The sequence below is a fragment of the Giraffa tippelskirchi genome, chromosome 2 (assembly GCF_054371585.1).
Source record: "Giraffa tippelskirchi isolate mGirTip1 chromosome 2, T2T-mGirTip1v1.2.pri, whole genome shotgun sequence".
Classification (NCBI taxonomy): domain Eukaryota; kingdom Metazoa; phylum Chordata; class Mammalia; order Artiodactyla; family Giraffidae; genus Giraffa; species Giraffa tippelskirchi.
In genome coordinates, this window is record NC_137276.1 from 116,444,342 (window position 1) to 116,458,378 (window position 14,037).

General features: G+C 44.3%; 1 protein-coding gene across 6 annotated transcripts in view; it reads right to left on the bottom strand.

The window, feature by feature from the left end:
• The window catches only part of EGLN1 (egl-9 family hypoxia inducible factor 1), a 64,195-nt gene extending 52,694 nt beyond the window's left edge, over positions 1–11,501 (bottom strand). For 5 of the 6 annotated variants that reach the window (XR_014076824.1, XR_014076825.1, XR_014076826.1 and 2 more), the window contains exon 1: positions 10,187–11,501. Coding sequence is in view for 3 of the 6 variants with exons in the window: in XM_081570363.1 (XP_081426489.1) it covers positions 10,187–11,092 (906 nt within the window). In the remaining 3 variants the exon portion in view is untranslated. The remainder of the gene's footprint in view (positions 1–10,186) is intronic. The other variant, XM_081570362.1, reaches the window with a different exon arrangement.
• Between the last annotated feature and the right edge of the window lie 2,536 nt (positions 11,502–14,037).

Here is a 14,037-nt window from a genome sequence, read left to right on the forward strand (position 1 = left end):
CAAACCATGACCAGACATGAAATGCTTCAGAATGTTTTGTTTTGTTCTTTAGAACTCGTCTTAAAACAGACATTCTTACTATAGGATCTATGGATTGGCTTTAGTATAAGCAAAACAGGCATGTATGTTCATTTTTAGAGTAGGAAGGTACATGGCTACCATTAGATTTCTAAAGGGGTCCAGATACAAAACAAAGCTACGAACAAGTGTATGTAATTATCTTGGGGGGGGCGGGGAACCTGTAAACTATTGGAGAGGGTGCTATTTTATTACCGTACATGATTTTTTGCCAAAATTTTCTTTTAGAGATTTGATTCCAAATACTCTGGATTGTAATCATCCAAAACCACGCCCATTCTTTGCACATGTATTATCTGTGGTAAATATTACATCTTCAGGCTACTTTCTTCCACCCAAAAAATTGTTCTCAGAGAATGAAAATACATTTTAAATACCAAAATTAAGCAAAATTGGAAAGTGAAATTCTTTTTAAGCATAAAATGTATGAATGCACTTCAAGACCAAACTCAAATGACCTTTATACTGTACAGTTTCTATCATGCACACTACCTCTTTTAACACAAGCAAATCAACTGTCTCCCCGAAGCTGACTAAATACATGAATGTGGTTAAAGCCAAAGATTTTCTGATCATAAAGAAATATTTCTCATCTTGTTTAACTCATGCCTTCTCTTATTAAATATAACTTTTAAACTCCTTTAATGTGATCCGAAATTCTGAATAAATTACCAAATACTAAAGCCAAATCGAAACTATGATAATTTTGCTCTTGAAAAACTTATTTTGCACATCAATTCCATGGTATAAACATGATGAGCTTTGCGTCAGCTTGCTAGGCACAAGCTTAGAGAGGAGTGTGTGAGAGGTCACTTTCAACGTCATGAATACTATGTAGCTTTGTTCTCAAGTGACACATGTTCCCTGGGGATTCTCACTGGGGGTTGAGGGAGGAAAGATGTACATGCCATTCCCCATGAGATTCATGGATGTGTAGGGTTCTACCATAGTGGCTAAAACTTCATTTCACTTTCAGAACTTTCTCCCAGTACTTGCAGTTAAAAATAGTTCAAGCCATGTTGGCCTGGGTTATTTTTATCTGGAAAATAGGGACTAGAAATAGCATAGTCAGCATAGAAAGGAGTTGACCACAATAGGATGAAAATGCTCATAGACTTTCAAAAAGTCTTACTGTAGTTAGATGACATGGAAAGAGGGGCAGCAGAGGAGAGAGGTACAGGTTGAGGGAAATTCACTGTGTGTTAACATATGAATAATTAATAACAAGAACAATGAAAGGTTTTCTGTCTTGTGTAAGACAGAAGAGTATAAAACAGTTCGTTGTCCTTAGAACTTTCTGGAGAAGATACTTCAGTAATAAAAGATATATAAAGTTTTTGAGAAAAGCGAGATCAATGAAGGTTCAGAGTTGAGGGAGATACGGGGATGGGCACTGGGACTTAAGCTAGATGCAAAGGGATGTAGAAGATCTGAATTGTGGGAGCATAAACCAGTCAAAGAACTCACAGATGTACTGAGAGGGGTGAGAAGGGAAGGAAAAAGGCAGGAAATAGTTGTTTGCAGCAATATATCAGGAATTATTTTTGATATTTTATGGTCATTCTCCCTCAATTTTCTACAGTGGCTTTACTTCCAACAGCAGGTTTAAATGAAGATGTTCTGTTCCTAATTTTATTCTGAAGTTTAATCTACATCTATGCTTGTCTCTCATGTTCAACCATCCAATTTTCTCCAACGTTTCCCTAAATTTCAGAATCTGTGTAATTCTTTTTACGTGGATTTGTATCCACAAGCCATCTTAAGTGAGCACAGACCTACTTGTGGACAGCACCAGAAGCACCTCAAGATGTCCTGCAGTGATCCCACAGCAGCCCCAGGGCGGGTGCGTGGACCACACCGTGCAAAGAAGCCAGAAAGCCTCTGGAAAAGAAAGGAGGGCGCTGGGAGGTCAACAGCAGTAGCAGTGAGCACGGCCAACTTGAAGGAATGTGGAAAAGTAGAGCATGGAACTTTTTTCTTCTGGCTTTGGCTGCGAAATAAGTGTCAACAATTTCTGCTATAAATGGAAGCTTAAAAAGTGGGGCAAGAGGAGAAACGCGGGAGAGTCAGAGCAAGATAAAATAGTAATTATTTCCTTCCAATTGTTCAAGCCAAAACCTGGAGGCATTCTCAACTCCTTCCTTTCTCTCATTCCTCCATCTAATCCATCAACAAATCTCACTGACTCCACTTTCAAAATACACCCAGAATTCAACTGATTGTCTGCAGGTCCTCAGCTACTCCTCTAATGTAAGCCACCACCTCCTAGAGCCAAGGCTGTTGCAAGAATTTCCTTCCCGGTTTTCCTGCTTCCACTCTTGCTCCCTCCTGTACACTCTCATACAGCAGCCACCAAGATCTTCCAAAACAGACTCTCCAGTGGCCTCCCACAGCACCCAGGATAGAACCCAGGGCTCTTGCCATGGCTTAGAGTCGAAATACTACATGAAATGACCCTGTTTCCCAACCCCCCCTTCACTGACCACATCTATCATGCTCTCTCACTCTCTCCCTCCACTATGACCACAGTGACCTTCTCCTCACCATTTTCTGAACACACCAAGCACATTCCACATCAGGGTCACTGTTCTGGCTATTTAATACCTTTACTTGGAATGTTCTTCTCCCACGTTTCCCTAGAACCCAGCCCTTCACCTCATTCGAGTCTTTTGTAAATATATTATTTAACCAATCCTATGCAAAAGAATACCCCTTGATCATCACCTTGTCCTTACCCTGTTCAATTTTTTGTCTTAATATTTACCATCTAACATATCATGTACTTACTTATACATCTCTTTATTAACTCATTCTTCCCACCCCACACCTCAAGTGGAATTTACGCTCCATGAGGATGGGGGCAATTTTGTCCCTGTTGCTCAGGTACTCCTAGCTCTGAGGATAGCGCCTGCACACAGAAAGTACTCACTTCGTATTATTTGGTGAATCAACAAACAAATGAAAAGATTATCAAAACAGGACTCAGAGAATATGACAAGCAGGAGCCAAGAGTACATGTATTTTGCTTTGGAAAAGAAACTGGCTTTGGGACACTAAATAAAGAAAATGAAAAATCCAAACCAAAGAAAATTTTATAGTGATTTCTATGAGCAAACAGACAGAGGGTACAGATACTATCCAAGCTCTTCAGAAATAAAACTGTGGGGCTTCCCTAGGACTCTAGTGGTTAAGAATCGACGTGCCAATGCAGAGGACACGGGTTCGATCCCTGATCTGGGAAGATCCCACATGCTGCGGAGCAACTAAGCCTTTGCACCACAACTAGTAAGCACACTCTCTAGAACCATGCTCCACAAGAGAAACCATCACAATGAGAAGCCCATGCACCACAACTAGGAGCAGCCCCTGCTCATCACAACTAGAGAAAGCTGGATGCAAGAACGAAGACCCAGCACAGCCAAAAAGAAATAAGTACATTTTTTAAAAAAAAGAAATAAAACTGTGATTTGGTTCTGAAAAAATGTGATAATTGAAATACAAAACATTCCAATAAAGACAGCAGAACAATTCAGAGTCTGGATTAAGAAATATGGTATGAAACAAACCACTGTAAGGGAAGACTTTGGTTAATCATTGGTCAGTTTGTTTGTTTTTTTTTTTAATTGTTTATTTGTTTTTTAGAATGGAAAGTTTTTAGCTGGAACAGAAAGAGTCAAAGACAAGCTATGAATATGGTTCAATACGATCTGAAGGCCATCCTGTAGTCACAAACATTTCAAGTGCAGAAACAAGGGCAAAGTGGAAAGGGAGGTAGACTACAAATGCAGTATTAAAATGCATCTATGAAACACTATCCAGGAATGTGTGCAAATGAAAGGCAGACTGAAACAGTGGGTGTTGCTTTAAAAGCCTAAAGAGAAAAATTAAATAAAAACAACTAAGCTGATAACATCAATCCAAAAGCATACTGGGAAGGCTCAAGCTTCAGAAAACATGCTAAAAGATGAACAAAGACAGATTTCATGGTTGATAGAGGAAAAGGGGGAAAGGAAAGCAGAGAATGAACACATAAATCAGAAACACAGAGCAGGAAGACAGTTCCAACGAAGGAAGTAAGAGACAGTAGGCCTGCTTCAGGGAAAATGGCTTTAACAGCAGAGCAAAAAAAGAGGTGAATAAAGACCACCTAGGGTAGTTAGGGAGGAATTAAGAGAGAGGAGGAAAATTTTAACTAGAATTTCAGGTAAGCCAAACAAACTGTAGAGTGATGAGAATAAAAGGGAGAAGGAAGTCATAAATGTTCAAGCATAGCCTCAAAAATGGCACAAAATACGCCAAAATTAGTTAAGTGGGAATAGTTAACTTTTATAGGAGATGCAGTATCAAGTTGCCGATACAAGAATGAAGTTAAGTCAAAAGTCAGTCAGTTTTGTCACTAACCAGCCCTCTGACCTTGAACAAGTCACTTATTTTCTCTTTTTAAAAAAGTGTGTGTGTGTGTGTGTGTGTAGAAGCCAAAAACGAGTGATCATTTTAAGTCTGTGTATGTGTGTGTGTAGGGGAAGTCAAAAATGGGTGATCATTCTAAGTCTTTTTTTCCTCCAGCTTATTAAAGAGGGAAAGACAAGAAAAGCACAGAACTCTTGTAAAGAAAGAAATCAGAAAAGTAGAAATTTTTTTAAATGAGAAAAGTTAACGACAGTTTTGCATAGTGCTTTACAGTTTAAAAAGTGCTTTTACCCGCATGATTATACACACTCCTCACAGGAAGCCTGGGAGACAGAAAATGCAGGCATCATTTAACACCATTTTCCAAATGGAGTAACTGAGGCTCAGAAAGATTAAGCAACTGGCTCAAGGACACAGAAACACTGGCAGATCCAGGATCCAACCAAGGTCTCATTGCCGCACAAAGTCCACTATCCTTCTGAGTTCAGATGGCCTCCGCCTGTGTGACTAAGGGGTTTCAGGACATTTCTGAGGCTTATTAGATAGTAGATAAGGGAAAGAGTTATACACATTTAAACAACAATCTGTTAATTTAAAATAAAACTCCTTTAGAATTAAAGAAACCACCCTATATGTAAACTAATGCACCATACAAAATGTATTTTCTACAAAATTGAACTTGTCTGTCACAACCTATTAAGACTCCTCTTTCAGGGGTTCCCTGGTGGCTCAGTGGTAAAGACTCTGCCTGCTGATGCAGGAGACATTGATCCCTGATCCAGGAGGACGCCACATGCTTCGGAGCAACTGAGCCCATGCACTACAACGACTGAGTCTATGCTCTAGAGCCAGGGGGCCCAACTACTGAGCCCACACACTGCAGCTACTGAAGCCAGTGCACCCAGAGCGTGTGCTCTGCAACAAGAGAAGCCACTGCAATGAGAAGCCGGTGTATCACAACTAGAGAGTAGCCCCCGCTCACCGCAACTAGAGAAGAGACTGCACAGCAATGAAGATCTACCACAACCAGAAATAAATAACTAAAATTTCAAAAACGACTACTCTTTCAGTCCACCAGCGTCACTTTTAAAACAACAAAACACTATGCAAAACTGTTATTACTTAAGTTGTAACATTTTCAGCCTTTCTGAATACAGAATAATTGACTTTGATCTTGAACTGTGATATAGCTATTAAAACATTAAACAAGCTGCTTCAACTAGTACATCCTGGGAGCCAAAAGTATAGAGAAAGTGGCAGAAGTCAATTGAGAGACAGTTTTGTTTGGTTTTCTTTGTAGTATCTAAGAGGACTGACACCACATCTCTGTGGTAGTGATGATAAAGGACCAGGTCTTTCCTTATCCAGTCCTTTGTTCTAAAAGCCATAGTCAGCTAGAGCTGCCCAATTAACTGTGGGACTGGTGAAAAATCTCAGGAATACAATCTGCTGCTTATTGGTCTTATTTTATCACTCCTTAGAGGGAGCTTTAGACAAAATTCGAAAAATACATATATGATCCTAGCAGTTTTATTTTAATAGGCAAATGTTTTCCTTCAGAGTGGTTAAGAAGCTCCTACTGAACAGTTCATCGTTTCCCCAGGACTTGCATTCCTCTGTATTATTCTTCCTCTACCCCACAAGTTAAAGCACCTATGATTTCTTGTAGCCCACACAACGTTACTCTTCACAATCAGCAGGCCATGATTCCCTCCTCTTGGACACCACAGCAAGTCTTCTTGACGGAAGAAAGGGTATGAAAAAGCATAAAGGATTAAAGGGCAGTTTAAGGGCAGAAAGGAGGAAAATCCCAAAAAAGGACCAGAGAAAGTGGAAACGAGCTCAGTGACCACAATCATGTTCCTGTTTTTCTCCTTCATGTTCCTGTATTTTTTCATTCTTCCCTTCTAGTTCCTCTTTTAAAGTAGCTGGACAAACAGTGGCCAGATAAGCACATCAGAAGCAGAAACTTGGGAGAAATTGAAAAAAATACCAAATGAGCCACAGCCAATTATAAATTATACATCATCTCATTAGCAGGCCCTGACATACACAAAGACCATACAGAACAGATAATGTAAATGAAGAACATCAAATCTTGGTCAGAAAACCTGAATTTAAGTCCTAGTATGCTGCAGGATTAGAAGGAAATGGCAACCCACTCCAGTATTCTTGCCTGGAGAATCCCATGGACAGAGGAGCCTGGCCGGCTACAGTCCATGGGGTCATAAAGAGTCGGGCATGACTGAGAGACTCACTCACACACACATGCTGCAGGATTTCCAACAAGTGACCTAACTTTTCTGAGGCTCACTTTTCTAATCTATAAACAAGTATAGTACAACAACCTAAATATTTTACAGAGCTGCTGTGAAAATCTGAGAAAAATACCACATATTCGAGGCAAGTACCTTTCAGAGTCACCATAATGTTGTAAAGGATAATAAAATACTTAACTGAAGACCCTCTCTTGCAATCACGTTGTTGTTATTCAGTCTGAATATAGAGCACCCATATTATGCCTGTCTTAAGAGTTATGCTGCAGCCATTAAAAAGAAGACATTCGAATCAGTTCTAATGAGGTGGATGAAACTGGAGCCTATTATACAGAGTGAAGTAAGCCAGAAAGAAAAACACCAATACAGTATACTAACACATATATATATGGTATGTAGTCAATTGGTAAAGATAACCCTGTATGTGAGACATCAAAAGAGACACAGATAAATAGAACAGTATTATGGACTCTATGGGAGAGGGTGAGGGCGGGATGATATGTGAGAATGGCATGGAAGCATGTAAATTATCATATGTGAAACGAATCGCCAGTCCAGGTTCAATGCATGATACAGGGTGCCCAGGGCTCGTTGCACCGGGATAACCCGGAGGGATGGGATGGGGAGGGAGGTGGAAGGGGGGTTCTGGAAGGGGAAAACATATACACCCACGGTGGATTCATGTCAATGTATGGCAAAACAAACACAATATTGTAAAGTTAAAAAATAGAAAATAAACTAATTAAAAAAAAAAAAAAAGGGTTATAGTGAACAGACTTCCCTGGTGGTCCAGTGGTTACAAATCTGCCTGCCAATGCAGGGGATGCAGGTTCGATCCCTGGTCCGGAAAGATTCCACATGCCATGGGGCAACTAAGCCTTTGGGGCACAACTGCTGAAGCCCACGCACCCCAGAGGCCGTACTCTGCAACAAGAGAATCCACAGCAATGAAAACTAGAGAGTAGCCCCCGCTCGTCACAACCAGAGAAAGCCCGCAGAGCAACAAAGGCTCAGCACAGCCAAAAATGAATTTTTTTTTAAAAAAAGAGAGAGATACACTGAAATAAGCATGACGAGGCAGATAAATTTAACTGGCTTTTTAGTCACTACCTGAAACAAATACTGTATAGTCACCTAATGAAACTATATAGTCCTAACATAACCACAATTATTCACATATAAGGCTAATGCTCTCACAAAATATGTATACCAAATTTTAGTTTCAATAGTGTGCTAAGCAATCTATATCTTCTCATTTAATATCCTCCCCATATCCAGTATGGTAGAAAAAGCACCAGGCTTGATGTCTGAATGATCTCAGTTTGAATCCCAGCTAGGTTATCATAAGCGGTAGGTCTTCGCCAGCTAGGAGCTAAAACATCCTCAAACATAAAGTAAGAATACTACTACCTACTTCATAGGATTAAAATTACTGTGACCATGTCTGTATTGAGCCTATCTGGTAACAGCACACTGAGTTTGCTCATTATATGGTGGCTGGTAATTTGACTGCCTTCCCATTCCTGAAAGTAAGCATCTTCAATTTCTTTTAGGAATGCTTAAATCACACAATCAAACAAGATTACCAAAACCTCTCTCATCCAAGAAGTACAATGAAAGGAGTCCCTGAGACTATTCACAGATCCTGAAACTGTGTCCCTAAAATTAAGGTAAGCAAGCGTAAGATCAATCTCATGAGTTTAAAATCCATCCTTCCTTCACATGATCTGTGTAGTCAGGTGATTTAAAACCTCAATGGCCCTTCAGCCACAGGCACTCCTGAGGAAGGGGCTGGCTATTTTCTAACAGCCTCCCCATGAGGAGACACTTTTGTAAGAGCTGGGCTGACTGCTATCCCTTCCCTGAGAAGGACAGTTAAAAACAGGAAGATCAGAGAGAAGAGGATTTAGCTTAATTTGGAAAGCTAAATTAACTAAGGAAAGTAGATCAAGGAAGATTTAGAACACTATCTTTTTCATGACTTCACCTTAAGCTTGCGTGCCAACTACATACATACTTTGGTCAGTTTTGTACTGTTATATTAATACGCCTTCAAGCTTTTCCTGCTCTAGAGTTCATGACTATATTCAGATTTGGTCCATAATAAAGCTGAAAAATATACATGCATATAAATGAAAATTTCATTAAAGACCAAAGTTGAGGTTTAATCAGGCCCTTTTTTCCTTCCAGCTTAAAGTTAAGTAAGAGTTCAACTTTTTTTTCAGACTATATGACATAAAGACATGTACCTTCATCCAGCAACGAAGCAGCAGTTCATAAATTCAACTTTACATTATATTTTCTCACCGAATTTTCATGTTTAGAACTTTCCTTATTGCCTATGCTCAGCCTTGAGTCACACATAACGGCTGTCAAAACAGACGATGTGACACACACAAAAGAACTACTGGGGAAAGTCAGTGTCTGTATAAACATCCACATGTGATGACCTCTTTAAACAATCTGCTCAAACTCACAATATCAGACAGTGATGGAGGTGGAAGAAGGTGTAGTAGAGTGGCCTGGAGTGGAACTGGATACAAAGAAAAGACTAAGATCTGGGGAGTAAAATGGAAAGAGAGTATAAAGAAGGAAAGAGTTTATCATTTACTGCACTGCGGAGGGAAGAGGGATTAGACCAGGTAGGAATGAAAGAATCTGTTAGGGAAAATCTACAATAGTAAAGAGAAAACAAAGAGATTTCATCAAATTGAGACGTTAAAGTGAGCCCTCCCTCCTGCTCCAATTCCGTATTTTTTTCCAGGAAGCTAAACAGTTCTTTTTCAACAGAGGGAGTATACTAACAAAAGCAAATAAAGGAAACCTATGCTAAAAATGTAACCTACCTACACAGAGAGGTCTGAAAACGGAAATACTTCTTCTCCTGTTTAGTAATGGGTTTCAAACAGTAGGGACAGGGAGATAGATGCAAGCTCTAAGAGGGGGAGGGGAGAAGCCAAGCTCTTCCTGAATGCAAGGAGTCTTTGGCCTACATGCTTATTTTAAATGTACCTTTTTGTGGTCAGCTGGCAGATTCTTAACTAAACACACAACCTTGGACTGTGTAAGCCAGAGTCTGATGAGTGGTTCAAAGACCATGGGGACTTTAAGAGCCGATGCAAACACCAGCCTGATGTAGAACCCAGCGCTTGCTCTGGGTTGCACTCCGATAATCCCCATCGCGCGGCTACAACTCCAGCGACGTTTGAAGCGACTAAAACAGTGTAATGGAGGAGACAAAACAGCAGAGTTCAAGGGGAACCTAAATTTAGCCAGAAGACCAGGCAATTAAACAGAGTGCGTGAACCGGTAGTAGGTGGATGATATCCGTTTTCTCCACGGGTTGCTGCACAAGGAGGAAATCCCTTTTACACACAGAAACCGCGTTCCTCGCCCCGCGCCCACCCCTACCCCACACTTACTTTCGTCCGGCCATTGATTTTGTAGTTGCCCAGCTTCCCGTTACAGTGGCGGATCAGGTCGTCCATGTTGTTCATGAGCAGCCCGATGGTTTCGCAGCCGGGCTCCTTGCCCTCGATCCAGGTGATCTTATCGCCTCGGATGTCCTTGGACGAGTCGCTCTTCTGGCTGACCAGCTGCCCGTCAGTGAACTTGCCGGTGTCGTGCAGGGCGCGCACCTCGTCGCCGATCTGCTGCCCGGTCTCCTTGCCCAGGAAGTCGTCCACCACGCAGATGCCGTGCTTGTTCATGCAGGGCACGATGTACTCCAGCGCCAGCTTCAGTGCCGGCAGCGGCTTCGTCTGCCCGTTGGGCCGCAGGCCGCCGCCGTGGCTCAGCCCCTCGCCCGGCGCGTTACTCGGCGGGTACAGGTTCGCCTTCTCCTGGTACAGCGACGGGCGGGCCAGCAGCTCCTCCTTCGCGGGCTCCGCCTCGGCGGCCGCCGCTACCCGACCCTGGCCGCCGGGGGCCGCGCGGGGCGGGGACGCGGCCACCGCGGGGTCGGCCGTGGGCTTGGCCTTCGCCTTCGCCTTGGCCGCGTCTCCGGAGGCCCGCTGGCCCGCGGCCTCGACGGCTCGGTCCCGGCGCGGCGCCGCCTTCCTGGCCTCCCTGACTCCGGCTGCCCTGGGGGACGGCGCGGGGCCCGGCTGCTGCGGTTGGCCCGTTCCGGGGGCAGGAACGTTCTCGCCGACCTGGCACACGAGCTTGTGCTTCTTCCAGTCCTGGCGCTGGTGCTCCTTGCTGCAGTAGAAGGAGCTGCGGCAGCGGCTACAGCGCAGCAGGTTCTCCATCTTACCGCACAGCTCGCAGTACTGCCGGTCTCGCTCACTCGGGCTCGGCCCGCCGGGCCCGCCGCTGTCATTGGCCATGGCGGCGGCGGCGGCGGCGGCGGCGGCAGTGAGGCGGCGGCCGAGCAGGAGGGGTGGCGGCCGGACGGCCTAGCCTGGGGCCGGGGAGCGGGCGGAGCGGCAGGGGCCGTCACTGCGCCATGCGCCCGCCGCCCCTCGCCTCAGGAGACCGGCGCCCCGCGCCCTTGGCCCGGCCGCTTCCTCGTCCTTTGGTCGCGCCGCGCAGCGCCGGCCGCCGCCTCAGCGCCTCATCACGCCCGCGGGCTGAGGGAGCGCGGCCTGCGCGGCGGACGGCGATCTCCGCTCGGGCACGCGGGCCCGGCGCGCGAGACCCGCCGCCTTGGCCGCCGCCGCCTCAGCGTTCCGGGCGGCCGGGCCCGGCCCGCGGAGCAGCGCAGGGCGTGCAGGCGCCACTCGCTCTGCGCGCTCTGCACGTACACCACGGCCCCGCGACGACCCGGGCGGGCGGCGCGCGAGGGCGGGGGGCGGGGCAGGGCAAGGGGAGGGCCGAGGGGGCGGCCGCCGCGCGTTCGCGCCTGGGCCGGGGCGGCGCCGGGGCCGCCTCCGCTCTCCCGCACGCGGCCAGCCGGGCCTCAGAGCCGGCTCCGGCGCCCCCGCCCCCGCTGACCCCGCCCCGAGCGGGCCGGGGACACTGAGGGGCAGGCCCGCGGGCGGCGGAAGGGTGGGGGCCGCGCCCCGCACGGTGCCTCCACCTGCTGGGCAGAGCGCGGCCGCGAAGTCGCCGCGGAGCTGGGCGGCCTTAATATGGCTGCTGTGTGGGAACCACTGGGTGTGTTCCAGGCGCGCTCCAGACGAGGTTGCAAGGTGGCTGTTGCCATCGTCGTCTTGCGTCGGAGGAAACGGAAATTCAGAGAAGTAAAGTAACTTGCCCAAGGTCACGCAGAACTGGAAATGAATCCAGGAATCAGATTCTGTAAGATTGCAAGGCTCCTTTTTCCATTACACCAAGACAAGGTGTATTGTATTTCAAGAAGGCCTGAAGTGGTTAAAAGCAAAAATAAGTATTGTATGGTGTCAACCCAAGCCCCTGTGCCCATTTTGAGCCAAATTTAAAGGTACTGAAGTGTGACTTTTTTTTTCTTTTTTCTTTTTTCTACCATTTTTAAGCCCTGTGAAATCTTGCCGAATTTCAAACCTCGTGAAAAAATGTTTGGCTACCTAGTTAATTAAGGTAATCAATGCTCACTTCAGTGTCCACATTCAGGCACTTAAGCTCAAACTGCTGCAACGACTCCTGAAAAGTGGATGAGGGCGGGGGCAGGTGGGGTGGCAAATAAGCGTTACTACATTTACGACTTCTTAAACAAAAATATCTGTTATTAAAATATGTGCTATGCTGATGAATACAATTCTTTCTTTTATAGAACATAAAAACCTTACCAGAAATAAGCCAAGGGTGTTTCTTTCTGCCTGCCATTTATTTTTAGAATAAAAAGGGCTGTGGTTTATATTTTTACAGTCTTTTTTGAGCACATTGAGCACATGTTAATGTGGAAAATGCTGTGTTAGACTTGTGTATCATTTGAATAGACTGCAGGTCACTTCAACAGTCCTTGAGATTAACAACACAAGAGCTGAAATGTGTGAGGTTAAAAGCAGAAGACTATAAGGAATTATAATTCACTTTATAGAATATTTTTAGAAAAACTGGTCTGAATCCAAAAACTCTTGATCAACTACACAGAACTTAAAACTGTCATTAAATTCTGCCATATAAGTAAACAGCTATATTGGTGATCCAATCTGGTGAAAGAGGACAGTAATTCCAATTAGCTTGACCTTTGGAATACTCAAATAAGTATTTTGTCCACAGCTTAAAATTCCAAACCGAACTAAAAATCCAGCTCTGTAAAAAATCAAGACTTGGATCTATCTCAGATGTATATCCAACTTTTCCCAGAGCTTTATTAAATAAAGTGTCATTGTTTCACATACTACTAATTAGACTGTTTAACAGTGTATGGGGCTTCCCTAGTGGCTCAGGTGGTAAAGAATTTGCATGTAATACAGAAGACCCAGGTTCGATCCCTGGGTCAGGAGGAGCCCCTGAGGAAGGGAATGGCTACCTGCTTCAGTGTTCTTTTTTTTTTTTTTCTTGTTATTTATATATTTATTTTATTTTTTTTATTTTATTATTATTATTATTTTTTTTAGTTGAGGGCTAATTACTTTACAATATTGTAATAGTTTTTGCCATACATTGACATGAATCACCATGGGTTTACATGAGTTCCCCTTCCTGGACCCCCCTCCCACCTCCCTCCCCATCCCATCCCTCTGGGTCATCCCATTGCCCTGGCCCTGAGCCCTTGTCTCATGCATCGAACATGGAATGGTGTTCTGTTTCACATATGATAATATACATGTTTCAATGCTATTCTCCCAGAACGTCCCACCCTCACCTTCTCCCTCAGAGTCCATAAAATTGTTCTATGCATCTGTGTCTCTTATTCTGTCTCGCATAAAGGGTTATCGTTACCATCTTTCAAATTCCATATATATGCATTAGTATACTGTATTGTTGTTTTTCTTTCTGGCTTACTTCACTCTGTATAATGGGCTCCAGTTTCATCCATCTCAGTAGAACCGATTCAAATGTATTTTTTTTAATGGCTGAGTAATATTCCATTGTGTATATGTACCACAGCTTCCTTATCCATTCGTCTGCTGATGGACATCTAGGTTGCTTCCATGTCCTGGCTATTGTAAACAGTGCTGCGATGAACATTGGGGTACACGCGTCTCTTTCAATTCTGGTTTCCTTGGTGTATATGCCCAGCAGTGGGATTGCTGGGTCATATGGCAGTTCTATTCCCAATTTTTTAAGGAATCTCCACACTGTTCTCCATAGTGGCTGTACTAGTTTGCATTCCCACCAACAGTGTAAGAGGGTTCCCTTTTCTCCACACCCTCTCCAGCATTTATTGCTTGTAGACTTTTGGATA